Source organism: Crotalus tigris, unplaced genomic scaffold, assembly GCF_016545835.1.
Source record: "Crotalus tigris isolate CLP2741 ecotype Arizona unplaced genomic scaffold, ASM1654583v1 scf7180000018371.15429387391:27106975, whole genome shotgun sequence".
Classification (NCBI taxonomy): domain Eukaryota; kingdom Metazoa; phylum Chordata; class Lepidosauria; order Squamata; family Viperidae; genus Crotalus; species Crotalus tigris.
The window spans coordinates 13,569,657-13,595,952 of NW_024096970.1; the positions used below are offsets into that span (position 1 = coordinate 13,569,657).

Consider the following 26,296-nt stretch of genomic DNA (forward strand, 5'->3'; position numbering starts at 1 on the left):
GGCGCTGATTGCTTCGAAGGTGGCGGTAGGTTTGTACTGTAAAGGATCTGACTGTCGGCGCTTTGTGCTGAAAGAGGTTGGACGTAGAGCGAGGTGAGTGAGGAGACTGAGAGGCAAGAGATGGAGGCTGTTGTAGTCTGTTTTTCTTTTTCTGTCTTAAATAAGATATATTTATGTTCAGGATTTGAGGAAAACGGATCTCTAGCCCACCTTAGGCCCGCTCTGGGCGATAAGCCCCGCCGTCTCGTTGTATTTGCTTCCTGTCTGCCTTCTCTCGTTGTCACACCAGATGATTAAGAGTTTTTATTAAGAAGTCAAAAGGGCCCCAAGGTTACCTAAATGAACATACTGGCGTCTTTGGCACCATCCCTGTTACACTAAGTCAGATAGAGTTCGGGACGTCTGCAGTGCTGCCATCCAAATATATGAGGAATATAATCTTATCTGGAGAATTCTTGGAGTTGGGACTCCATTGTCCTTAGAGACGCCAGAGTTTAAAGGGCTTATGATTTATTTGGGTGCATATCAAACTTTTGGGATGACACTTGTATTTCATCTTTCTATGTTAAAACATGCAAATTATCAGAAGTATAAAAATGATGGAATCAAATCCAATAGTTCTTTTTAAAAATTTCCTTTTTTTTCTACTTGTTCGATATTTAATTCTTATTATACTGCTAAAGCTGAACACTTTATTTTTCCTTTAATTAACATGTACTGTGTGTATACACACAAAACAGTTGACAATTATTAATAATTTTTAACAAGGACTCAGTTACAGTGTATGCAACACTGAGAGACTTGACAGAGTAGGTTAAGGATAGGTCATGATGAGGAATATCTAGTTGCTAAGGAGTCAAAAATGACTTAATGGCACATAATCAACAGTACACTAGTAATATTACTTTTAATATTAAGTAATTAGTTTAAGATTAAACCATCTATTATAAAACAAATACTTTGATGTAATGTTTTTTCAATGTTATTGGAATATTATTGGTTGCACTACATGACCTCCAAGGTCTCTTCCAACATCATCATCATCATCATCATTATTATTATTCTCAACTTTGGATGAAAAAATCAAATAATTTTATGCTTGCATCATTGACATCCTAAGCTGTAAATAATGTTAATAGAATTCTTTTTCTTCTCTAAACTATCTAAATAGTAGAATGTTAATTATCTTTAATTATATAAACATCACTATTAAAATGATACCTAACAATAAACAACTTTATAACAACATAATAAAAAGGGGGAAAAGATACTGCAAACTTTGGAGATTTATAAATAAAAATATTGTCAGAATCAACACAGAAAATATTTTTAGTTTATGAATGCTGTCTAAATCAGAAGGTGGAACAAAGTTCTGTTGAATTCTGTCAAGGTAATTGTGAAATGCAAAAACTGATCTCACACCAATAAGACAGCAATATGGATTACTTGTCTATCATGCGAGATTGGTCATATTTTCATATTTTGGGTATATGTTTTATAGATTTTTTTGTATTTTTTAAATTGTAATCCATCTAGAACTGAAAGATTGGATGGCATTAAGATATTGTAAATAAATAAATTTGGTAGCCAAATAAAAAAACACAAGCATAAATAGATTTTAAAACATTGATCACTTAATTATCATAAAATTGTATTTCCCATCAAAAGAAGAAGCTTAGTTCCGAATTAGCCTGATCAAATATGGTCCAATAAGCTGAAAAATATTTAGTTAGTACATGACTATGTATTTGTTTATTTTTCTTGGTTTATATGATTCTGAGTAGCTTACATAAGTAACATAAATAAAACTTAATTTAAAAAAATTATATCTAATTATTCTAAGTACTAGGGAACAACCTGTTCAAATGCAAACAGTTCTCCTATTTGTATATAGTACATCAGATGGAGTTTTTGAAAACAATCTGGTCTCTGGGAGATATAATTCCAAAGAAAGGTAAGGACAGTGACTGAGAAGGCCTTGTCTGATAGTCCCTACAAATGACTTTCTAGATATAAGGACCCAGAAAAAACTCTAGCTTCCAAATCTTAAAACATATAGCAAAGCTGCTGGGAATATGTGGTTCTGAAAATAGTCAAGTATTATAGGTGACAATCCTTGCCTCAAATTGCATCTAATGTAGCTGTTAATATAATAGTGTTAAATGGACCAAAATGACTGGCACCCCTAACTACTCAGCTTCTGGACCAGCTGAAGCTTCAGGTTAATCTTCAGGGGCAATCAATGTGGAATATATTGCAGTAGTCCAAATCAGAGTGACAGTGAGCAGGGTGTCCTAATCTAAAAAAGCTCTGTGTACAGGTCCTTGCACAGTACCTGGTTTTTGAACAAGAACTGTGGATTACAATCTACTTTTGCTAAATTAAGACTAATTAAGATGGTCTTTGGTCTCAGAAGGCTTTCATGCACAAAGTAATTCTGCCTTGAGACTAAGTGTTTGTCCCTATCCACACCCTAGTAGCTTCCAGGCATCAGGAAAAACAACTGCATCTCTTGTTTGGCCTGCAGTCATGATGTTCCACTGAGAATTAGTTTACCAAAGTATTATATAGAAGTCCTCTTTCCCTATGAAAAAAAAATACTGATCTTACATTATGTCATTCCCTATGTCACGAATTCCACATTTCCTTCTTGGGGTGGGGTGGGGAACAAAATCAGTGTACTGTATTTACTGTGTGATATTTTCAACCACCAGGAGGCACTACATGGCTACTTTCATTCACATAGGAAAATCCTTATTAGTTTACAAATGATACCTGACTTTTGTCAGCAAACGATCTTTCTGTGGTTTCTTGTAGATATAAAATAAGAGGAGCAAATGTATTAACCCTGTGGCATCCATAATAGAAGGCCCAGGTACTTAACTTTTCTTCTCTCCATTACTGTCTAATGAAATATCCACTCAAGAGAAAGATGACTGTCATTTCTAAACCTCATGGGCTGTCTAGAAGAGTATTTTATTTGTTTGTTTAAAATAGAGTTCCCTAACCGTTCCCGGTTGGTGGCCTGAGGGGGGGGGAAAGAGGGGATGGTTTTGTGGGAGGGGCAGGCACGTGTTCGCACACGAACACCTGTTGCTTTTTGCGAGTGAGGCCGAGAGCACCTGTGATGCGCGAATGGGGACAAGAGTGCTTGTGGCCCGGTTGCAAATAGGCCACCAACCAATAATGGGCCATAGCCCACAGGTTGGGGACCCCTGGTTTAAAACATTGATATAGCTGGTCATCTTTCAGGCAGCTCTGGTTTGTTCCCGATCAAAAATTAAAAGATATATAAAATCATTTTTAAAACTGTAAAGCACAACCAGTTAAAATATTAAAACAATAAAACCTTGCCAATCCATGTTAATACAACATCATCTAATCCTCTCCCAAAGCATGGAGAAAAGTCAGGTTTTTCTTTGTCATTGTTTATTCTATTGCTCCATTACTTTATTACTGTTACGTTTACACTTCTTTTCATTTCTCCATTTTTATTTTTGTAAACGGCCTAGAATAATCCTCTGGTGAATTAGGCAGCAAATAAATTTAATAAATGAATGAATGGGTGGAGCCCTGCTGAACTTTGGGGAACAAGGTGTTCTGCAAGACGGGCTGCCTTGCTGGCATGCTTTCTAGTTTCCATTAGATGACAATATTTGTGGGAAGGGACTAGGAGCATGCCCACCCTGACGGGATGGTAGGATGTGTAGATGTCTTTAGGGAAAGGTGGTCTTGCAGAAAGCCTGTAAGGTGGCGCAGCAGTTAGAGTGCAGTACTGCAGGCCACTTTAGCTGTGTTCAGCAGGTCAGCGGTTCAAATCTCACCGGCTCAAGGTTGACTCAGCCTTCCATCCTTCCGGGGTAGGTAAAATGAGGACCCAGATTGTTGGGGGCAATGTAAATATATATATATACATTGCTTACTGGTGTACACCGCTTAGAGAGTGCTTGCATTTAAAGCGGTATATAAGTCTCATAAATAAAATAAATAAATAAATTCAAGCTATTCTGCTGCTCTAACAGTTGAAAGCAGCTTATGAAACAATTAAACTAAAGCATTAAAAGGACCTGGGTGAATGAATATATTTTAGCTCCTCATAAACTCTAATAAATTAACACTTGCTTCAACTGCATTGTAATTTGTTTGAAAGAATCAGCCCAGATACAGAAAATGTACAATTGTGTGTTGATAATCAGCATATCTATGATGGAGACAATTATATGGAAATAAACATCCTCTAAATAGTTCAACTTTAGCAGTATAAGGATTTATATAACATCCTTCATCTTAATTTAAAATTGCTCTATAATCAACTAGTCTTTTCCTGTCTTTTTTTCTCTAGTAGTTGTGGTAATGATCCAGATCCTTCAGTAAGCTTCTTTTGTTTTCTTTCTAAAATGGAGCAGGTTATGCTGAATCCACATGCATGTTTTAGATAAATCACCAAAACCCCATCCTACCTCAAGAATTACCAACTATAATTTGCACAATTTCTTGCTGAATACTGATACAACAAAGAATTTGCACACAAACATCATTATATCACCTTTGGGTTTAATGTGTGTTCTGAACACAGAAAAATAATACTATTACAAAGTGAATAAAATAAGTGAATAAAAAAGTACCTGTCTTGGTATTCAATAAATACAAATAGAGATAGAATTCTCTCTTTTGTGCACCCTCCCTGACCCTCCCTCACAGCTCTATGCTTCACCCCACTCACTCCCTTGCCTGGCAGAAGCCATTTGTCTGGCTGTCGGCCTGGGACATGTAACATCCGGCCAGATTTCCCACTGACTTTGATTATGGGAAGCTAGCTGGAAATTGCCTTTCCTAACCACTGAGGTATTCAGTGAAGGATGACAATTGGGACTACAAGATTGCCGTCAAGCTTTACAACCCTATCATTTAGTGACAGAAATTCCAGTCTCAACTGCCATCATGTCGAGCACTATATGTGAATTATGTTCTTGTTTTCTTTTTTAAATTGTTCAGGAACTAAAGTGAGGCATTGGATTTCTCAAACTCTCCAGAAATAAGATTATTTAAGATTGGACTGTTTTACTTTTCCAGATGGCCACATCCACAGATCTGAATTGGGAGGAAAACTTGATTTCGCACTGGATGTCTAATGCTGCCCGTGCTGGAGTCATACTAAATCCTACTGTCCCTGGTTTGAAAACCACCAGAGCAATCAGTACTGAAAGTGTCTCATCAGATCATGGTATTAATTTGGTATATAGATCAAGTAGCATTTCTCCAAGTGAAAACACTATGCACAAAGAGCAAATACTGGACCCTAAAAGTTCTTTTGAGGAAAAAGTGAATTCCTCCAAGATACTTTTTTCAACTTCAGCTTCTAACAAGGAGCAAACATCAATGGTTAAAGATGTCCCAGCTCAGTTGACCTCCACTGAAACTAAGCCTGGTTCTGATCAATTAGATGATCTGGATGAAGGATGCTGCACTGAATTACTATTACAAAAGCTGGAACAGGTAAAAAAACACTAAGATGACTATGTATATTTTTAGACAAATTAAAAATATTCTTCCTTGTGAAAATTAAGTACATAACTATCCTTTTGCCCAGGAAGCTTTCATGAAACCATTTCTATATCTGTTGTTATGGTTTCTCTACTCTTGCCAGATCTGAGGAGAAATGTTATAGTTTCATTTGAATTTCAGTGTGGTACTTATCAACCAATAACAAATACATATTTTCTTACCTCTTTTAATGCCAGACTCTAATGTACAAATTATAAGAATCAGATGGTACTTGTACTTAGTCTTCAATGCTAGAAATGCTTTAAAGTATATTCTTATTCTTCTGAAAACTGTTTCACTTAACTGTATCAGCTAATTAGTCTAATGCATAAGGTCTAAGAATAAATCTGTCTAATTATACTCAAAAAGCTGAAAGAATTGCAACACCACAAGAAGGAACTTTTGAGAAGGCAGCAAATGGAGCAAATTCAGAGATTAATGGAAGAGCAACAAAACTTACTTTCCCTGGTTGCTGAGCAGCAGGAACACACTGGTGAGTGAGTAATGACCTAATTTTAACATCTATAATAGACATTCATTTTACATATTCTTTTAAGTGCTTTGAGATAGCCGGTAAAATCTACTTTTCTTGCTATCTAGCTAATCAGTAATCATCTAAATTAAGAAATATGAATCTTGCTAAAGATTTTTTGAAGATGGATGCTGACACCTCTTTTTTTCATACATCTTCATACGTGTATAAATATGTGACATAATTCTCTTTTTACTATATAATTGCTTAAACATACTTTGGCCCTTCTCCAAAACCTTGATTAGAGAGACATTTTATGGCTGCTACTTTTAAGACCCTCCTGTTTTAAACATAACAAATTCTGGAAATTTGAATTTTCAGATTGCATTTCACGCATAGAATTCATGTTTTTAAAACATACCCTTCTTATAAAATCACAATGCAGGTAGTCCTTGACTTACGTTCACAATTGGGAGCGGAATTTCTGTTGTAAGTCATGATTGTAAATTGAGTTGGATCTGATTTTATGACAATTTTTACAGTGGCCGTTAAACAAATCACCACAGTTTTTAAGAAAATCATGCTGTTAAGTGAATCACAAAGCTGTTAAATGTACCCTACATCCCCAATGGATGCTTTTTGCCAAATATCAGCAAAAAAGATTGCAAATTGTGATAATTGCTTGATAGTAGGAAGGTGCAACTGGTCATAAATTGCAAGCACTCAGATTGCAATCATGTGGCCGCAGAGTTGGTGCAACAATTGTAAGTGTAAGTACAGGTCATAAGTCACCTTTTCCAAGGCCATTGTAACTTTACATGAACAGTCATTAGTCAAGGACTACCTGTAGATCTTCTTTTTAAATAGGAGTGGAAAATTTGACACCCATTTTAAACACTAAGAAGGCTGTAAAAACAGGAGACTTATGAAGCTTTGTAAAGCAAATCAATGACTGAGCTGTTTCAAGAATTCTAAAATAAATACGATTCACATGGTCCAATATTAGTTTTGACTATAGGAAAATGATATATTTGTATTTTTGAAAATATTTTTTAAAAATAAGGGTAAGAGACACATGAATGAAAATGCAAAAAATTCTCAGCCCAAGATTGTCAGGCTAATTCTTCTAAGCTCTTTAACTATACAATTAGTTCAAAAAATATATCTGTAAAACTTCAAAGTATTAAGTGTTTTAGGCTTTCCTTGACCATAAATAGCAGATGCAGAAAGGAATAGAAAAGGTGAATGTTCCAGTTTTCCACAAATCAATTTAGTACATGTCATTTTGTGTTTAAATGAAAGGCTTTCCTGCAACCAAAGATGAAGGAACCCAGAACTATGCTGGATCGGTTTGTTTGTCTCCTATCCCTTATTTTCCACTATGTCACAGTAGAGGCAACACTGATTGGGACAGTACATCTCATGTTTCTTCTCCTGTGGACCAAAGAGATTTTTTACAAAATTTCAACAATAATCAAATATTGAAGAAAAATCATTCTGCAGACCCTTGTTATAAGAATCAGTCTTTAGACATGTCTTTGAAAGGAAACAATGAATTGAAAGTTGAAGACCAAAATATTATTTCAGGTAAAGCAAACCTTTATCCTAACTAAAAATACATGTATGTCTAACACAGGCCAACCTAGGATGATTGACATAATATATATGTAATTATACAGAAATTTTTTTACCATTGGAGATTATGATTTTCTCTCTTACTGGGAGATCCCAGTATTTCCCTTGATCCTGCAAAAAATGGATTTTTTTCTAGTTTTAGCATTGAAGTTCAGTGCTAAAGTAAGAAGCTTTTCCTTACTTCAGAGTATTTCCAAATTTCATCATAACCTTCCATATCCTTCTCTATATTGGTTGGAGCTAGATGGAGAAATATGGTGAGCTTGGAGCTTCGGAGGTGTTCAGATTTGCTCCTGAGGAGCATTTTTTAAAACAACCAATTAAAGCTGCTCAGAGTGTTATTTATTTTTATTGTTTTTTCAAATGTAATAATCCAAATTATTTTTGTTTACCCCAATTCATAGAAAAAATATTTTTAGAGTCTTGATTTCTTTCCCTCCCCCGCCCATTTGATCATGTCCGATTCTTGGGGATTATCTGGACAAGTCTGTGCAATTTTCTTGTCACGGTTTTTCAGAAATGGTTTGACCAAGGTCATGCAACTGGCTATGTGCCTAAGATGGTTTTTACTCTGATGCCTTAACCGCTACACCAAACTGGCTTTCAGTTTGTTTTTCAATCTTTTAAAATAGATTTAAAAATTTTTAAATTTTAAATCCTGTCTTTTACACTGTAATATTTTTTCAATGTATATTTTATTATCTATTGCTAAGTCATATGTCCCACATCCTGTTTCTGTGGTTAGATTTCTTTTCTAAGGAAAATAAAGTTAATTTTAACAAAAGCTAGAAGAGAAGAAAATCACAATCTTGGCCAGAAGGGCAACTTCACTGCTTTCTTGACAAAGCTTGCACAAGACAACAGGGAGTAGCTGGGCATGTCCTTTACTTTTGTAGGCAGAACTAAACAATCTCCAGAACAAAGTCTACAAGGAAGTATAGAAGGAGACAGTGATTGTGAAGATCAAAGGAACGTGGAGGTCTCTAAAAATCCGACTGCAGGGAAGTGTTCAGAAGCTGTTAATGCAGAAGAAAGGTAAAACAGTAACAGTGCAGTATTACAAATGCTGACAAAAAATGTAAAAGCAATTAAGCTTACTAATTTTGATTATACTTATTTTAGTTGAAACTAAAAGCAGCAAAATTATTTGCCTGGAAGAAAATTCCAGTCTGCAGGAATCCCAAAGGTTCTTTTCAAAAAGCAATTGGACTTTCTTGGTTTTTTTCCTGAAAATATTTTACTTCTCATCCAAGCAGCTTCTTCAGTTCTGGTTGATTGGTGGGGAATGGAAGGATTTACATTCCTTAGCAGTCATCTGGTCATTAGCACTCTGAAGGTTGGTTGTTAGTTCTTTGAGCATCATTGAGGCCACTTGGGAATTTATCTGTACCCTCAGAGTCACCTGATTCAGAGCGCAAATGGGTGTGGAACCTTTTTGGGACTGCTGAAAGGACTGTGTTTTAGACAGGAGACAGGTAGTATTATATTCCTACCCTTCTGTTGAGACAAGACTGTTCAGTTTTAATATAGATGGCATCTTGACTCCTTTTTCAAGCCAGTAGTCCTCTGTCCAGAATGTGGACTTTATTGTCTTCAAAAGAGTGACCTTTGTCTTTCAGATCCAGATGGACTGCTAAATCTTGTTCTGATGGGTTTATTCTCCTCTATCGTACCTTGCATTTGTGAAGTGGTTGTTTTGTTTCACCAATGTACAGCATATACCACATTACTCAATTTGTTTCTGGGTGTTTTATCCTTGAGTTGGACAAGCTTCTGTCTTAATGCATTCCTGGGTTAAAGTATGCACCTATGTTGGTTGATTGAAAAGCCTGAGCTTTTCAGATATTCCTATCTCCTATCTACAACACAATTCTTTTAGCACTCCCCAAGAAGGTTCCACACCATTTTCACTCTGATTCAGGTGACTCTGAGGGTACAGATAAACCCCCAAATGGCCTTAATGACTCTCAGGGAGTTAACAACCAACCTTCAGAGCACTAATGACCAGATGACTGCTAAAAATATAAATCCTTCCATTCCCCACCATTTAGCCAGAATTGAGAAAGCTTCTTGGATGAGAAGCAAGACATTTTCCAGGGTAAAAAAAAACAGGAAAGTCCAGTTGCCTTTTGATTGTCCTTTGGGACAATCGTGACTTAGATGATTGAGAATCTCTATAGACATCTGCAGGAATATATAACTTTAAAAAAGAAGAATTTCATAAGAATAATCTCATTACAATTTAATCTATAAAATGATGGGGAGAAATTGAATATGATTTCAAAAGGTCAGTACTATTTTGAATATTTCCTAGATGACTCCAGAATCCTTATATCCATTTAGAAATGTCAAACTATGTATAGTAAATATCAAGGCAAGAATAACCTTCACTTGCATTTTTTCATTAAAATAGAAAATATAATAGATACCTATTGTAGGAGATGGTCAATGTAACCAAATTTTAAAAAGAGAGCAAGAAAGTACTAAATATTATTATTAGTTATTATTTAATATATATTATATACCATTTCTTATGCCTCAGCATTTCAAAGCAATTTACAATCAAAAAAGCAATAATGGTGGCCTTGTACATCATAATTGATTCTCTGGATAAGTAACTCATTGTTTCAGTAAGTAGTATATGGTAAAGTGGTCCACTCAGTAATCTGGCTACAACATTTTGCAGTTGCAACCTCTGAATCAGACACAAGGTAGGTCTTCATAAAGCATATGGTAGCAATCTAAATAAGAAGTGACCAGCACACGAACAATTGTAACTAGGCTGCATTTGTACAGGAAACAGCAGAGTTAGTATATCAGTCAAAGCTGGTGTGTTGATATCTATTTCTGAGGAAAAGGTCCAACTAATAGTAGATAGTAGAGGGAAGCAATAGCATCATATAAATGGCAAAAGGTGAAAATGTACTAAAACAAGCAATAGCTTTGTATACAGGATCCAATCTAGATTGGTCACTGGGATCAGAGGTTTAATCTTCCAGACTTTTGGACTCCTGCTAGAGCTCATCCTTAGGAAACTTCACTTTCTGGCGAGAGAGAGGAGGGACTCTAGCATAAGTCTGAAAGCTCAGAAGACTAAACCTCCGGTCCTGGTGACCAACCCAGGTTGAATCCTGCAACTTTACCGTGGGACACGTATATTTGCCTTCATTCATGAGTATTGGGTACATTAGGACACTGTTATAGTGCTGCAGGATCTAACAATTTTTAATTCTTTTAATTAACAAATTACAACAAGAAAAATATACACAATTATAACAATGTTTTGATTCTCTTGAAACAGGCCTATTGCTACTTGTTTGCAAGAGAGAAAGCAAACATTTGAAGAATTTCTAGAAGAGCAGATACGGTTGGAGGAACAGAGGTTGAATGAAAAAGCAAATCTCAAGGTTAATAGTTACAGTATACAAAATATGCCAATTTCAGTTTTCATATTCATTGTGAGAATAATTTTTTCATGTACATGTTGTACAGATTTTAGCAAACTTGGAATCTCAACGTACTATTTTGATAGTAATAAATTAACAGATATAAATAACTGAATTTCTTACCCATATATAAATTGCTTGTTTTTTAGGTTGTTGAAAAAGCAGCATTCCAGAAACCAGTTTCAAAGCAACCCTTTTTAAAACGAGGTGAAGGCTTAAATAGATATACTAATGCCAAATATAAAGTTGCCAAACAAAAGGAAAGTAAGACAATTCTTCAGCCTGATCCCTTAGAAATTAAAAATACACTTAAAACAGACAAACTGCAGCTTCATCGGAAAACTGCCTCTTCAAATAAAATTTCTGACAATTTTGTGCCTAAACCTGTACATCAGAATATTAAAACAAAAAAGAATTTGTCCTTTTCTGTTCGAAAGACAACAGGACTTAGAAATTGCACTGGAAAAGGCATTTCTTCATCCACAAGGCAAAACTCTAATGAAATGAAACCAGAAGTACTGAGAAATTCTCTAAGATCAGAAGTAAATGGGGAAAAAGAAAAGAATAAAGAAAATGTAATGCCACTTGCCAAGCTGCATGAAACTGATGTCAAATTACCAGCAGGAAAAGAGGCACTGTCGGAAGTAACTGAATTTCTTATAAATCCATGTGAAAAAGATCAAGAGTTGTCTTTTGAACTTTCTTTCCAAAAAAAGTTGGGTAACTGGGAAGCTGAAAAAGAAAAAGAAAAAAATGAATTGGATGAATTTTTGTTTTTAGAGCAGGCTGCTGATGAAGTATCTTTCGCCAGTAACTCTTCACTCATAATAAGGATCTTGGATCAAGGCCAGCAAATTTCCTCAGGGCATAGACTGTCTTCTACTCCTATTAAATCAAGTTTGCAGGAGAAGCAGATTAATGTGTTAAATGTCACAACTGCAGCTAACATAAATGGAAGAAATGGGGTTTCCCAAGGATCTAACCATGAGAGGCACCAGGATAGTTCCCAGGTACCAGAACCATTCATGGTTCACAGAAGTTCAGCTGACTATGAAGCACTTCAAACTTCTTCCTCAGCCGAATTTCAAGATACTAAAAACACTGAATTAGATGAAGATAAATCTGATGAAAGCAGTGAGATGACGTCTGAAAGTGAAGAAGAATTTGAGATTACCATAAAACCTGCCAATGAGGGAGCTGATAAGATTACTTTGAAAAAGCAAAGCGGCTGTCCTGAATTTTCAGAGTGCAAAGAACCAATGGAGAGCACAGAGAGTGCTAAGAGTCCTGATTCAATGGAAAAAGACGGTGGCCAGTCTAATGAGCTATATAGAGACGCTGCATATCCAAGTGTGTTCTGTAACGACAGAAATAACTTTCAGTTTGATGATGAAATCTCATGGTCTGACTTTGAGAATAGCAATCTCTGTAGCAATATGGTTTCTAAAGTACATCTGACGCCTGATTGTTCCAAGACGCCTTTTCCTGATAAAGTAATAAAGAGGAAGATTGCCATGGTAAAGAAAGGAGATGCTTTGCTAAAACAAAATATGGCCGTTAATGAGGAAACTGAGCCTCCTACATCAGCTTTGATGCTAAAACTCTTTCCTTCCCTAAAACCTAAACAGAAGGTAGATGCACAATCAAGACATGAGAGCAAATCGAACATGATTCAGGAAGAATCAAGTGGTAAGGGAGAGAGAAAAATCAATTACTGTATTAAATCAATTCCTAAAATCAATTATAAAAATCGATTATAAAAGTTATAAAAATCAATTACTGAATTAGCTCTATATCATTTCATACAGAATTTCCTATATGTGCATGTTCTTTTTATACGGCATATAGTTTCACTGCACTCTTAAACTATAACCAAGAGCCAGAAATTATGGAATGCATATATAAAACATGGTTTTCAAATTGTGTGGCAGTTTTATGTAAGATATATAGAGGCTTTAGGGATCTATTTGATGCATATTTTGCAGGCTGTCATAAATGGTTTTAATTAAATCTAGACAAGCATTGACCCCTTAGGTCATTGTTCCAGGGTAATTTCTTTAGCAGATTGCTCAATAACAGAATTTCTAATGTACTACCTTCACTAGAAAAGTTGGGATACATTCAGAGGGTAAGCGTAGTGAGATAAAACTTCAAGGGAGTAGATCCACATTGGACATTAGGAAAAACCTAACTGTAATAGCTCTCAAACAGTAGAATAGGTCATTGCAATGTTTTTTGCCCTTCACTGGAGGTTTTCAGAGGCTGGATAATGATCTAGTGAGGGTGGGGTAGTGAGTCCTGCAGTGTGTAGGAGCATGGACTTGATGACCTCTTAGAACCTTTCCAGTGTTATGGTTCTGTAACTGTAATAGCTAAAACTAGAGTATTGTTTTTAAATAATGGGGTTTTTTTAAAGTCCACTAACCTTATAGAATCCTCAGTAGAATCGTAGGTATTAATCCCATTTTACAATGAGATGAGTACATGAGATTTGATACGTATTGAAATGTATAATTTGTTCCCTTTTAGGAGAAAGTGTGCGCTCACAGCTCTTGAAAGAGAAACTTGTTGAATTGGAAATGGAAATTGAAAGGTTCAGGACTGAAAATGCATCCCTATCAAAACTTAGAGAAGAGCATGAAACTGCCCTGGAAAAACTTAGGTAATCTAAGTTCTGTCTCTACAGGCTAAATGATCTAGAACAGGGGTAGGCAACCTTGGCTCTTTTATGACTAAATGCTGGCTCAGGAATTCTGGGAATTGAAGTCCACGAGTCATAAAAGAGCCAAGGTTGCCTACCCCTGATCTAGAATGATGATGTTTATCCCTGTAGTGTTTTCTTCCTTTCTTCCGTCTCTATGCAGAGAGAGAAAGAAGATCATTAATGATTAACAAATTATGCTCCTTTTGTACAAGAGAGTTTGGTCTCCTCATTCACCCTAGACACATTAATAGGAAGGGCTGTTTTTCCTTTGATGTCCTGGAACACTATATGTCAAAATTCAGTCATTGTTTCCGTATTTGTCAAAATTAGAGCTGTTATTAACATAAAATATGTAACTTTTTCCAGATTTAAAAATAATATTCAAATGTTATAAGTGCCTTTTCCCAAAAAAAGTAATTGACCATACATTAGCAGTGTCCAATGACCAAGAATTTTTATTTTGAATAATTGCTGATTTAACAGGGAGAATTACAAATATAACTTCTTTTTTGTTTATTTTTCCAGCTAACAATCCATGGACAGTTTTTTGAAAATATGTCAAGCCTATTATTATAAATTAATGAAAAGGATATTCTAAAAGTCTTTGAAAGAGTTCAGCTTCATGCACATCCGTTTTTTTAAAAAAACGTGGACCAATGTTTCCAAGTTACATTGTGATATCTGATTTTTATGTGATAAATATTTTCTAATTTTTGTTCTGTAAACTTTCAGGAAAGAAAAATCTGACTATGAACACCATAAAACACAACAGCTTGCTCAAATAGAAGAACTTAAAAAAGAAGAAGCAAGAAAATTGCAGAAAGAACGTAAAGTTTTTGAGAAGTATGCACAGGCAGCTAGAGCCATTCCAGATAAAAAAGAACGTGATGAAATTCAGGTATGAATGCAACATAAATAAGCAACCTAATTGGGGGAAATGAATAATGGGAAAAACTCCCCATTATCTAAAGATATCAAAAGTAAATATAGATTATTGTTTTTAATGCGTTCATTCTATAAAACATAACCAATGTTCCATATACAATTAACTTAAATTCAAATGTAAAACCAGATGTGTCCTACATGCACTGTACAGTTATCCTATCTAATTCTGATAGCGGTGGCAGCTGGATAATTAATTTCAGTAACTTGTGGTACAGTAGTATGCATTATGTAGTGACTTCTTTTCAGATAGATGTATGCTTTCCACTTAACAATAGAAATTAAAGCATCAGATAAATTTTGGGGGAGTTGGACATTTTTTCACAAAAGCAAATATGACCATAGGACCAAAGAGATTAATTTTTGTTATACTATGGTGAACAGAAGACTGCATCAAGAGTTGAAGAGATTTCCCTAATTTTTCCTGTAAAACAACTGGCTTGCTAATGAAAAGAATAGGCAATGTGGCTTGCTACCAGATTCAGTTACACTCCTATACTGTTCCAGTTGTGAAAGTTTTAGGAGAAAACATTTATTTATTTATTCATTCATTCATTCATTTGTTCGTTCTTTCGCTTGTTCATTTGTTCATCATTCATTCATTTCCCCCTTTATTTTTTAATATTTTTTTTAGAAATAACTCAAGGCAGCAAATATATCTAACCCACCTTCCTCCTCCTATTTTCCCTACAACAAAAACGCAGTGAAATGGGTTGGGCTGAGAGAATGACTGGCCCAAGATCACCTAGGTGGCTTTCATGGCTAAGGCAGGACTTGAACTCACAATCTCCTGCTTTCTAGGCCTCTCCTGGTGCCTAAACCACTAGACCAAACTGGCTCATTCAATAAGCTTGGCTGTGAAACCATTGCTATGGGATAATGAACTGTTTCTTCTTAATTTAGTCAAACTGGTGGGAGAGGCTTAGTTGGTGTGGATGTGTACCTAAAAGGATGGCATATTTCAAGTTGCCTAGGAAGAGTTGCTGGTATAGGGGCATTAATAATAACTTATCACATTGGTTTACCAGTTTTCTAGAAAACAGGCAAAATATAGACCAGCTGACAGACCTTCTTTTGAGGTCAAGTGGGAACGAGCTTGCCTGGCCTATCCAGAGAGCTCTCATTTCATCCTGGGTCTGTTGCCATCAGAGCTATTTAGACATCAGTTTACTTGTGTTCCTTTCCCTTGGGCCAAAGGGGGACATTGGCATTGAATTTCATCCAGCTCCCACTTAATGATGAAGGCTAGAAAGAAGCAATAGCACTTGGGATGAGTTAGCCATACTTCATGGAGGCATTCCAAGGCACATGGTGTGTTGTCCCACCCTCAGTAATAAAACAGTACAGTTCAGCAAAAAATCATTTTATGTAGATTGAAAGAAACAAGAAACATTTTTGGGATGTTAAAGAATGCATTCCAGATATGCGTTACCATTTTTGAAACGTTTATATTCTAAAAATGAAAAGATGAAGTGTGTTTCTGTAGACTCTAGATTTAACAAATTGAATTAATTTTTACACTGATATTACATAGGTCTTATTTTTTTCTATTTTTTAAATTATGTTCAACTTATTTTAATTCCCGTAAAAATCCTTTGTTGTGTTTACTGAATAATCACTTATATATGTTGTGTTTTTTTTAAATATTAGTGAAATGTAACAGAATAATGAAGCAGTAGAAAGCTTGACTAGACTGAATCCCTTGTTTGCAAAAGTGGGTAAAAACCTACTAGGCATTAATTAGGGAAGAATCAATAGCACATCTCTGGTAAATTTATTGTTAGCCCTTTTTTTTCAAGACAGGTCTGTTGGTCTTGAACCCATTTAATACCAGAAAACTAGTATACCCACGAATATTAAGGCAGGTCTATAAATAGTACTTTGTGAAGACAGGATGAAGATAGATACCCCTGCAGAAACCAGTGTCTAGTCTCTTCTGCATCACAAATTAAATGGCAGTACTTGGTGATGGAGCTGAAGAGCTCTGCTCACAGCAGCTGGCTAACAGGAAGTTGGCAGATGCCAGTCCCTGGTTGTCTTATCACTGATACCACAACTGAAGCATTATAAATTGTTTCTACACCAGCATTTGCTGTGGGAGAACATGAAGATAGTGGTTTAGCATCAAACAGCAAAGTAAAAGTTACCACTTTTTAAAGATTGCTTCAGTTGTTGCTTATAAAAGTGATTGTGTCTATTGCACAATTATGCTTTGCAGTTTATTCCCCAGTTGGAGTGCTCGTCAAGTCCAATAGGCCTTGCTGTGAGGCCCTCCTGATATATCCTTTCTGCAAGTTTACCTCTTCATTCTCACAATCTGTGGAAGGGGGAATCCAATTATGTGTTAAAAGTGAGGAACACAGGTTAATTAAAAGTGAGTACAAAAGTATAAAAGCGAGTCTTTTGGGGGAAAGTACATTATTCGTATCTAAACTGAATCAATGCAATTCTGATATCTAATATGTGGAAAGATGTTCATCTGTCTATTTTTTCTTAAGGCTTTGAAGCAACAAATAGCAACATTGCAGGAAGATGTAAAAAAGAGAGAAACAAAATGGTCAGCAACTCATACTCGTCTGAGGGATCAGATTGAAGCCTTAACGAAGGAGAATACACAACTGCGAGAAGAAATCAAAATTATGGAAAGATTCCGTTTGGAGGCCTGGAAGAGAAAAGAAGCCCCCACAAAGAAAAAGAAAAATAGTAATTCTGGTTACTCAGACAAGAATGAATCTATAGTGAGTTTCTTCTTTTTGAAAAAAAAAATGTTTTCAGAAAACTAGAGACACAAAGATTTTGCACTGCTTCAGAAGCAGCTCCCATGGCATCCAATGTTTTCCAAACCTGAGAGGATTTATTTGGAGTTCCACTGCAGGTATCAAATTGCAGCAGAAACAGTCTTCAGAGATAGTTGACACTGTATTTTTCATTTTCTAAAACCCATATGGCAGGGGTGTCAAACTCAATTTCATTGAGGGCCACATCAGCATTGCGGTTGCCCTTGAGAGACCGGGTGGGTGCGGCATACTGGGTGGGTGTGGATGGAGTGGGTGCGGCCTACTGGTGGGCATGGCCAGCTCTACATTTTTCATGTCAAGGGTGCCTGTGGGGGCCTGGGCAGGAGTGGGACAAATCTGTGGGTCTCTGGCAGAAGGGGGTGGGACCAGGGCAAGTGCCAAGGCATGGTCCATTGGAGGAGCCTCACTGTTCCTCTTAGGCCATGCGGGGGGGGGGTTGGATGGTGGTGCGGGCTGCCCGGAGCCCTGGGCAGCAGAGGTCAAATGCCCAGCCTGGCCCTTGAGCAACTGCAGCACCAAGCCAGCCCCACTTCCCCAAGGAGGCACCCATCTGCACTTACCTCCTCAAGTCTGCTGCTGCTGCTGTGCTTGCTCTCCTTAGCCAGGTTGCTCATGATGGGTATGAGGGCAAAGTCAGAGGGAGGCCCATTCCCTCTCCATGGGAGGAGATATGGCTTTGTATCCAAAGCTTCCTTAGCAATAGGATGGGAGAGCCCCAGAATAGGCCAGGAGGAGGGGCAAGGGGATGGTGAAAGGGCAGCAGGGCAGGATTAAGGCAGGACTTCCCTCAGACCCTCCCTCTCCTTCTTTCCTTCCTTCCTAAGTACAGAGTGGTGGGAAAATATTTGAGATGAGGGAGAAAAACAGGCAAGAAATGCAGCTGGGGAGATGTGACCTTTCGTGAGGAATGAAGAAATGCACCATCGCCTGGAAGTGACCAGCACATGGCCCTCACCTACTTCACATATCTGGCTTGGGCTGCCTGCCCAGGCTCTGGGAGAGAAGATGCCATGAGCAGCGTGAGAGTCAACGTTACCTGCGCAATGCCGCCCAGCTCCCAGCCTGCCCGGTTTCGGCAGGCAGCGAGGCACTCTCCTCACAGCGCCGAGAGGTTGAGCCGGGTAGTGCGAAGCTCACCAGCTTTGCACCCCGCTGCCTGCCGAAACTGGGCATGCTGGGGTTTTGGTAGCGTCGTGCTTCTTTTTGTATTCGTGCCGTCCGGCTCAGCCTCTCAGTGCTGTGAGGAGAGTGCCCCACTGCCTGCCAAACCCCCTCCCCCGGAGCCCATCAAGCCAGATAGGTGAAGTAGGCGAGGGCCATTTGCTCACCACTTCCAGGCAATAGTGCATTTCTGAATTCATCACAAAGGGCAACACCTCCCCAGCATGCACCCAGGGGGCGGGGCCAACGCGGCAGGGACTGGTTCCTTGCTGGTTCCAGATAGCCTTGTGGAGCTAAGACTGAATGTGTTTTAGCATAGATGGCCACCACAAAATTGTAAATTGGCTCCCGGCCAGCCTGGACCAGGGCCAAGGCAGAGGGGGGCGTTCCCTCACTGTTTCCAGGATGGCTTCACGGGCCACATGAAACCACTTCGCGGGCCGCATCCGGCCACCGGGCCTTGTGTTTTGACATGTCTGCCATATAGCTTCAGCATATTTCCAACTTTGAATTTGAAGAGATAGTCTACTGATACATATACAGCTTTCTTTCAAGTGAATTTAAAATAAACTTTTACCTAAATGGGTGACAAGTATTTTACATTTGAATACATGGTTTTTCCAGATAGCTGTTTCTTTGAAAGCATCTGTTTTGCTCTTTGTTTTGAAAATTTTATTGCATTTGGGTATGTTTCACTATTCAAGCAACCCTAAATACAGTGGTAACTTGATACTCAACTGCTTTGAAACTCATCGAATTTGGTATTCATTTTGACGTGAATATTTTATCCTGGTATTGAGGTATTGTACTCAACGCACAAGCTTGTAGGTGTTGGCTGCCTTGTGACTCATTATTCCTTATGGGAAAAAATTGTTTGGTGCTCATCACACCTCCCGGAACCAATTAACAAAGAGTTCTGAGGTACCACTGTATTTTGATAGTATTAGGATATTTGAGGGACTGTCTCAATAATTTCTGTCTGTCTACTAAAGATAGGCAGAGTGGAGGTGCTCTGGATCCCACTAAGTGATTAAATAATGCCACCAATGGGATTCTAGTAGTGTGCCTTCTCTTATACAGTACCCATCCTTTGGAACAGCATTTCCCTGGAGATTTGCAAGCGCTTATCCTATAAGGGTACCACAAATCTTTACAAATATGGCTTTGCTTCCAGGATATTTGTTGAGCCCCTAGTGATCTGTATTGCGTTGCATTGCTAGGTATTTCGAAGATTTTTTTAAATCCAAACTATACATTTTGTTTTTGTTATAATATAAACTGCTTTTCGATGTTCTGTGTAAGCACCTAGAAATAGCTATTTTAGAGATCACCTTGATCTTGGAGAAGTATACAAAAAGAGCAGAACTGAAGTATAAAAATTGCAACTTTATAAAATAATTTCTAAAGTTTTTATTATTGTGTTACTATAACATTCTATTTCTTGATTGCTTTTGTGAAGTATACAAACATGAATACTAATATTTACCGTATTTTGTTGGTTTGTGAATTTTAAAAAATGATACGTAATTTGTTTCTTGAAGAATCTTAACTTTTGCGATAGTAGACATTTGACGAAGAAATTCTCCCTTTTTTTGTCTAGCATTTGCCAGCATTGCCAAAATCTCACAATGGGTCTTCAATGAATCAAATAGAAAAGAGCAGTAAAATAAATGTCAAAAGTGATTTGCCATCAGAAGGTAAACTGTTTGATTAAAAAATGGATCTAGTAACCAGAAGTAGCAGTTTATTATCCCTTCAGAATTTTGAATGTGTTAGAATGGATTTATGATTGTATATGAATCTGCAAGGTGTTTTCTTTCTTGGATTAAAACAATCTTTTTCTTTAATCTATTTGATTTTAAATATGTTCAGCCACATCAATTATCAGTGCTTTACTATTGGTCTGCGTAAGTGGATTAATGTAATTGATAAGATTTTGTAAGGTTTATATTCATATTTATTAATGAATCTTTTATTTGAAATAGAAAGCTTGTCACCAAAATGTGAACCAGCAAAAGCATATGAAGCTGATTTGGACAAAAAGATAAAACCTGAAGATTCCTCCCAAATATTTATGGCAGTAAGTTCACTTTTTTGTTGAAAGTGGGCATGCTAGTATGATACCTAAAACTAACCATAGAATGACTATTACAACTAAGACAGTTAATTTAATGGTTTAAACAAAATATATCTTTATGCCCATTATATGCAACTTTTAACCATGATGAAATTTGTAAAAAGTGTTAAGAAAAATATTGGTTGATACTTAAAATTATGTGTAATTATGTATAATGTACATATACATTAGAAAACCCTAGTTTTTTATTCTTAGACTATGAATAGGCAGAATTTGTCTTCTGAGCAGCTCAGATGCAAGAAATTCAACTAAATAATTTTTATTCTGACCTTTGATTTTCATGATATATTTTTTGGAACCCTGTTTTCTTTGGAAATGAGATCTCTTTGAAAACACAGTTTTCTTGAGGGCCAGCTTCTATAGTTGTATGAAATGCAGAATTGCCTCAGTCAATCTAAAGAACATTCTCAATATCATAAGGTATATCTGTACAAAATCTATAGCAATATAGTTTGCCTCTTTAGAAAGTTACTATTACTTTTGCCATTTTAGAATTTTCCTGCTGATGGAACTGTTGAATCATCAGCAGCAGTAACTTTTGATTCTTCAGAAAGTGAAGAAGAAGTTGAGAGAGAAGCCAGTCATCCTGATGGAAAAGTAAGTTCCTCTCATTCCCTAAATTAGGATGCAGGGCTAAGAAGTAATGAAGTACAGGGGGAACATTTTCTTGTTCCGTATCTGGACCTATAAAAAATATTAAACCTCATCTTGTAGGTCTTTTAAATTTAGTCTAAAAATGTGCTATGTTATCTGAATTTTGGAATTCAAACTGAGAATGGACACCATAATAGAGATGTTTATATTGGCTCAAAGTGCGTAATGGGACCTTTAGGCTCCTACCCTTGGTCACACCTCCTTTGCCTCAAGCCTACCGCCTCCGCCCATTTGCCTGCAGCGTTCTTCCTTGGCTAGACCAATCCCGCCCATTCTCCCTGGCCAACAGGCCCCTGGCCCTCTGCCTCGCACCCTTCAGCCCAGCCCATTTGCCGAGCCCCCCTTTGTCCTGCGCTTTTGACCTTATAGGACAGTTAACTGCCAGCCAATCAGATGGATGGCAGGAAGCAGCCCTGTTGCTCTCAGGGGGGCAGTGAGTGATGGGCAATCGGAGGGGCTGTGTTGTGGGCAGTAGGTGAATGGCAGAGGCCCGTCACTGCCTGCCTGTTCCCCTCTCTGCATGGAGTCTCTGGCAACTTTTAAAAAAAAAGCCTGGAGAGCACCAGCTTCCTTTTTTTCTTCCACCCTCCCCTCCATTGCCTCTGGCTCCTGGATTCCATCCTCACAATGAATGGGCATTGGTCTGCTGCCCCAATGCCAGGCTTCCCCTCCACACAATTGGAGAAGCTGCACCGGCCCTGCCTTTCGCTTGCTGCCTCACAACACATCCCGTGATTGCACATTGCCCCCGAGAGCAACGGGCTGCTGCCTGCCACCCATCTGATTGGCTGGCAGCTAACTGTCCTGTGAGGCCAAAAGCCTGGAACAAAGGGGACCTCAGCGAATGGGCTGGGCTGAAGGTGCGAGGCAGAGGGCCACTGAGGAACGCTGCAGACAAATGGGCGGAGGTGGTAGGCTCGAGGCGAAGGAGATGCAGCCAAGGGTAGGAGCTGAAGGATCCTAGACCAAGTTGTACCAGTTTATTTATATGTTCTACTCAATCTTGTACATTTGAGCTATCTTGAATGGAATAAAGCAGATTGCTATTTTTCCAATCTTTAAAGCTATTCCCATGCAATGCCAAGTACATGGAACCTACTCATATTTGGCCCCAGTATAATTTTACAATGAACAATGCAACCTTGACACTGATAAATCCATAGATCAAAATACCCTCCATTAATATCCACTGGAATTGCCCACTTAGGAAGGAGCAGAACCATTGTAAAACAGTACCTCGATTCCTAATCCTCGTAGATGGTCCAAAAGTGTGCCAAAATTGCTCTGAGTGCTGCCAAGAGAGCTAGCAAGATAAAGGTACAAACACCACACCCATCCAGTGTCCACTGCAGATCATCCACAAGGCCAACCAGTGTTATTTTTGACTCATGGCCTAGGCTGAACCCAGACTGGAGGGGTCAGGATAGTAATAATTTATGTTGCAAGTCTTATCTGTGACTTTTTGGAATAAGGAAGGAAACCTGATTCTAATCAGATTAATTTCTTTGGGGAGAAAAATATTTCTTTTTCCAGTTCTTTGCTTCTAAATGTTGGATTGTTCACCAGTTTAAATATTGTGTGACTTTATAAAAGTAAAGCTATATAGTGTTTCATTTAAACTTTCCCAGATTAGAATTATTAGTAATGAAACCTTTCATTTGCTTCCTTTTAGGTTGAAAAAGTTTTAAAAAATGGTTGCCATCTTATTATCTTCCCTAATGGCACAAGGAAAGAAGTAAGCTACGATGGAAAGACTACAACTGTAACCTTTTTTAATGGGGATGTAAAACAAGTCCTGGAAGATCAGAGAGTCGTATGTATCGATCAAATGGCAGTCTTACATAATCAGAACTATGCATTAGCATTAACATTATAACTTTTCTCAACAGATATACTATTATGCAGATGCAAAAACTATACATACCACCTACCCTACAGGTTTAGAGGTTCTCCATTTCTCAAATGGACAGATAGGTAAGCTGAGGAGTGCTTGCATGCAGTTATTGAGAATTCTATTTCTTTTGTACATACAGTATAAGAGAAATCTGATGCATAATATATTATTGCAGAAAAGCATTTTCCAGATGGAAAAAAAGAAATTACATTCCCTGATCAAACCATTAAGAATGTATTCACAGATGGGCGAGAAGTAAATATTTTTCCTGATGGCACCATTGTCCACATGCAACAGTAAGGTTTTTACCCTGATAAAATATAATTTTAGAGAAAGTTTGATCTAAATTTAATTGCAAGTATATGGGGGGGGGGTGTTATCATTAAGTCTGGCTTTGGGAGCAACCTAGGATAAGTGCTGGGTGGGGAGAATAATCTATCAAATTCTACTGGTAGTCTTTCAGATGACCATTTGTCTTGAGTCCCAGTCCATCTGCCCATATTAAAGAGTAAAAGAGGGTGAGAAAGAGTTATGGACCAGAATAATTATTTATTCTAAATGTAAGATTCTCCATAATTACTACTTATTCTAAATTTAGAGTGCTTCCAAATATTTTTGACAACTCTTGTATTACCGTATTAACTGGACTTTCTTGGACTGATGGCAGTTGAGACGTAAACATGTGAAAAAATTAGGTTGATTCTAGTTATTTAGACTTTTCATAATAGAAACATAATGTGGCAAAGGGAGAAAAGGGAAGAAGCAAAATATATAGCAGGAAGATTATCAATACCAGAAATATAAAATAGTATTTGAGGTATGCATATTTTATGGAAAATCACCTTGTATAGCAATTGAACTCAAATAGTAAGTAGGCTAAAATCATATTCTTTTTCCCAGTTCTTAATTTTTCTTTTCTGCAGAATTTAATAAGACAAGGTATTGGTATTCTTTTATATTTTAATGTAGAGATGGAAGTAAGATTATAGAGTTCAGCAATGGTCAGCAAGAAGTACATACTGCTGATTTCAAAAGACGTGAGTATCCTGATGGCACAATCAAAACTGTTTATGCTGATGGACATCAAGAGACTCAATATGCCTCTGGTAGACTAAGAGTTAAAAATAAGAATGGTGATGTTGTCATGGACACTCATCCTTGAACATTTTATGTTTTGCTGTATCTTAATATTTATCAACATTTCTTTGTTATATTTTCTAGATGTTGTCTTGTTTGCATAAAAATCTAAAAGCTCTATGTTTGTACACATGCAATAAACTTCCTAATAAATTATTTTTAAAACTTAGATGTCTAATGCTTATATATTACCATTGCTGTACACAGCTTCATCAGGAACAAAACCCACTTCTCTAAAAAGACTAAACCACCTTGTTCCATCACTTCAGGGATTAATTAGCAGTTCTCTAATCAAACTGGTTGCCCTTCTCTGCACTTTCATTTCTCTTACTCTTAATATATCGTACCTGGAATTGGACAATAGAAGTCCGACAAATGCAGAATATTGTAGAACTCTTACTTCCTATTGCTGGGGAACTGTACTTTAAAATCAAACAGATTCCTGACAAACCTAGCAGACAACTTTGTCTCCCAAAAAGTAGAGAAGGGAACTAGGGGATTAGCCATTTTGGACCTAATTCTCACTAACAGAGATGAAATGATAGAAGGTGTTGAAGCCATAGGAACCTTGGGAGGAAGTGATCATGCAATATTGGAATTCAACATTATGGAAGCACAAGCAATAGAACACAAACTAGAGTCTTGGACTTCAGGAGAGCTAATTTCAATAAACTTAGAGAGGGTTTGGGAAGGATTCCATGGATGAGAATCCTCCAGGGGAAAACAACTCAAGAGGCTTGGGAAATTTTGAAAAGTGAGATAATAAAGGCCCAGTCTAGCACAATACCAACAAAGAGGAAAAATAACAGCTCTCAAAAGCATGGCTGCATAAAGAACTCTCTGATCAATTGAAAGATAAAAAGGACAAGTATAGAAAGTGGAAAGAGGGACACATAACTAAGTCAAAATATCAGCAAATAGCCCGAGTCTGCAAAGACGAAGTGAGGAAAGCTGAGGCTCAAAATGAACTAAGGCTTGCAACCAAAGTCAAAAATAACAATAAACGCTTCTTTCAACATGTAAAGAACAAGAAAAAAGTGAAGGAAACGATTGTCCATTAGTGGGTGAAAGTGGCAAGAAGGTGACAAGCAACAGGGAGAAAGCAGAACTATTTAACTTGTTTTTTGCATCTGTCTTTACACAAAGGGAAAAAACAGACCAACCTATCAAAAATAGTGCCATAAAAAAACAAAATATAAATACAAGTTAAGATAGGCAAGAAAATGGTAAGTGAACACCTGTCCAGCCTAGACAAGTTCAAATCACCAGGACCAGATGGATTACACCCCAAGGTTTTCAAGGAACTGGCAGATGTGATCTCAGAACCACTGAACTATATTTTTCAAAGATCCTGGAGCACTGGGGAACTACCAGAGGACTGGAAAAGAACTGATGTAGTTCCCATCTTCAAAAAAGGAAAAAAAAAGGACCCAGGAAATTACAGACCTATCAGCCTGACCTCAATACCTGGGAAGATTCTGGAAAAAGATAATCAAACAACGAATCAGCGAATACCTACAGGCAAACAAAGTCATTACTAAAAGCCAACACGGGTTTGTCAAAAACAGATCATGCCAGTCAAATCTTATTGCATTCTTTGATCAAGTGACAAAATTAGTGGACCAGAGGAATGCTGTGGATATAATTTACTTAGACTTCAGTAAGGCATTTGACAAAGTAGACCACAACCTACTACTTGACAAGATAGAAAAATGCGGGTTAGACAGCATCACCACCAGATGGATCCGTAGCTGGCTGACCGGCTGTACTCA

At 37.4% G+C, this 26,296-nt stretch overlaps 1 protein-coding gene across 4 annotated transcripts; it reads left to right on the forward strand.

Annotated features, from left to right (window-relative positions):
* CENPJ (centromere protein J) lies at nt 1-24,824 on the forward strand. Of its 4 annotated transcripts, XM_039351505.1 has the most exons (18): nt 30-93; nt 2,818-2,875; nt 5,074-5,496; nt 5,914-6,037; nt 7,319-7,603; nt 8,548-8,686; nt 10,953-11,058; nt 11,247-12,786; nt 13,627-13,759; nt 14,534-14,699; nt 17,242-17,481; nt 20,303-20,399; nt 20,688-20,782; nt 21,332-21,436; nt 23,166-23,306; nt 23,383-23,467; nt 23,563-23,683; nt 24,357-24,824. In XM_039351505.1, the coding sequence occupies exons 3-18, from the start codon at nt 5,074-5,076 to the stop codon at nt 24,547-24,549; spliced, it is 3,993 nt and encodes a 1,330-aa protein (XP_039207439.1). In that variant the 5' UTR covers nt 30-93; nt 2,818-2,875; the 3' UTR covers nt 24,550-24,824. The 4 variants fall into 4 exon arrangements, with proteins under 4 accessions (XP_039207438.1, XP_039207441.1, XP_039207439.1 ...); XM_039351504.1 differs by lacking the exon at nt 2,818-2,875 and having other exon boundaries at nt 1-93; nt 24,357-24,823; XM_039351506.1 differs by lacking the exons at nt 30-93; nt 2,818-2,875 and adding an exon at nt 1,910-1,954.
* The last annotated feature ends 1,472 nt before the right edge of the window (nt 24,825-26,296 follow it).

Excerpts from the sequence above, each read along its gene's own strand:
- CENPJ (XM_039351504.1), top strand. The coding sequence starts at position 5,074 with ATGGCCACATCCACAGATCTGAATTGGGAGGAAAACTTGATTTCGCAC. Across the intron at positions 12,787-13,626 it reads GATTCAGGAAGAATCAAGTG|GAGAAAGTGTGCGCTCACAG; the intron begins GTAAGGGAGAGA and ends GTTCCCTTTTAG. Across the intron at positions 20,400-20,687 it reads AAGTGATTTGCCATCAGAAG|AAAGCTTGTCACCAAAATGT; the intron begins GTAAACTGTTTG and ends TATTTGAAATAG.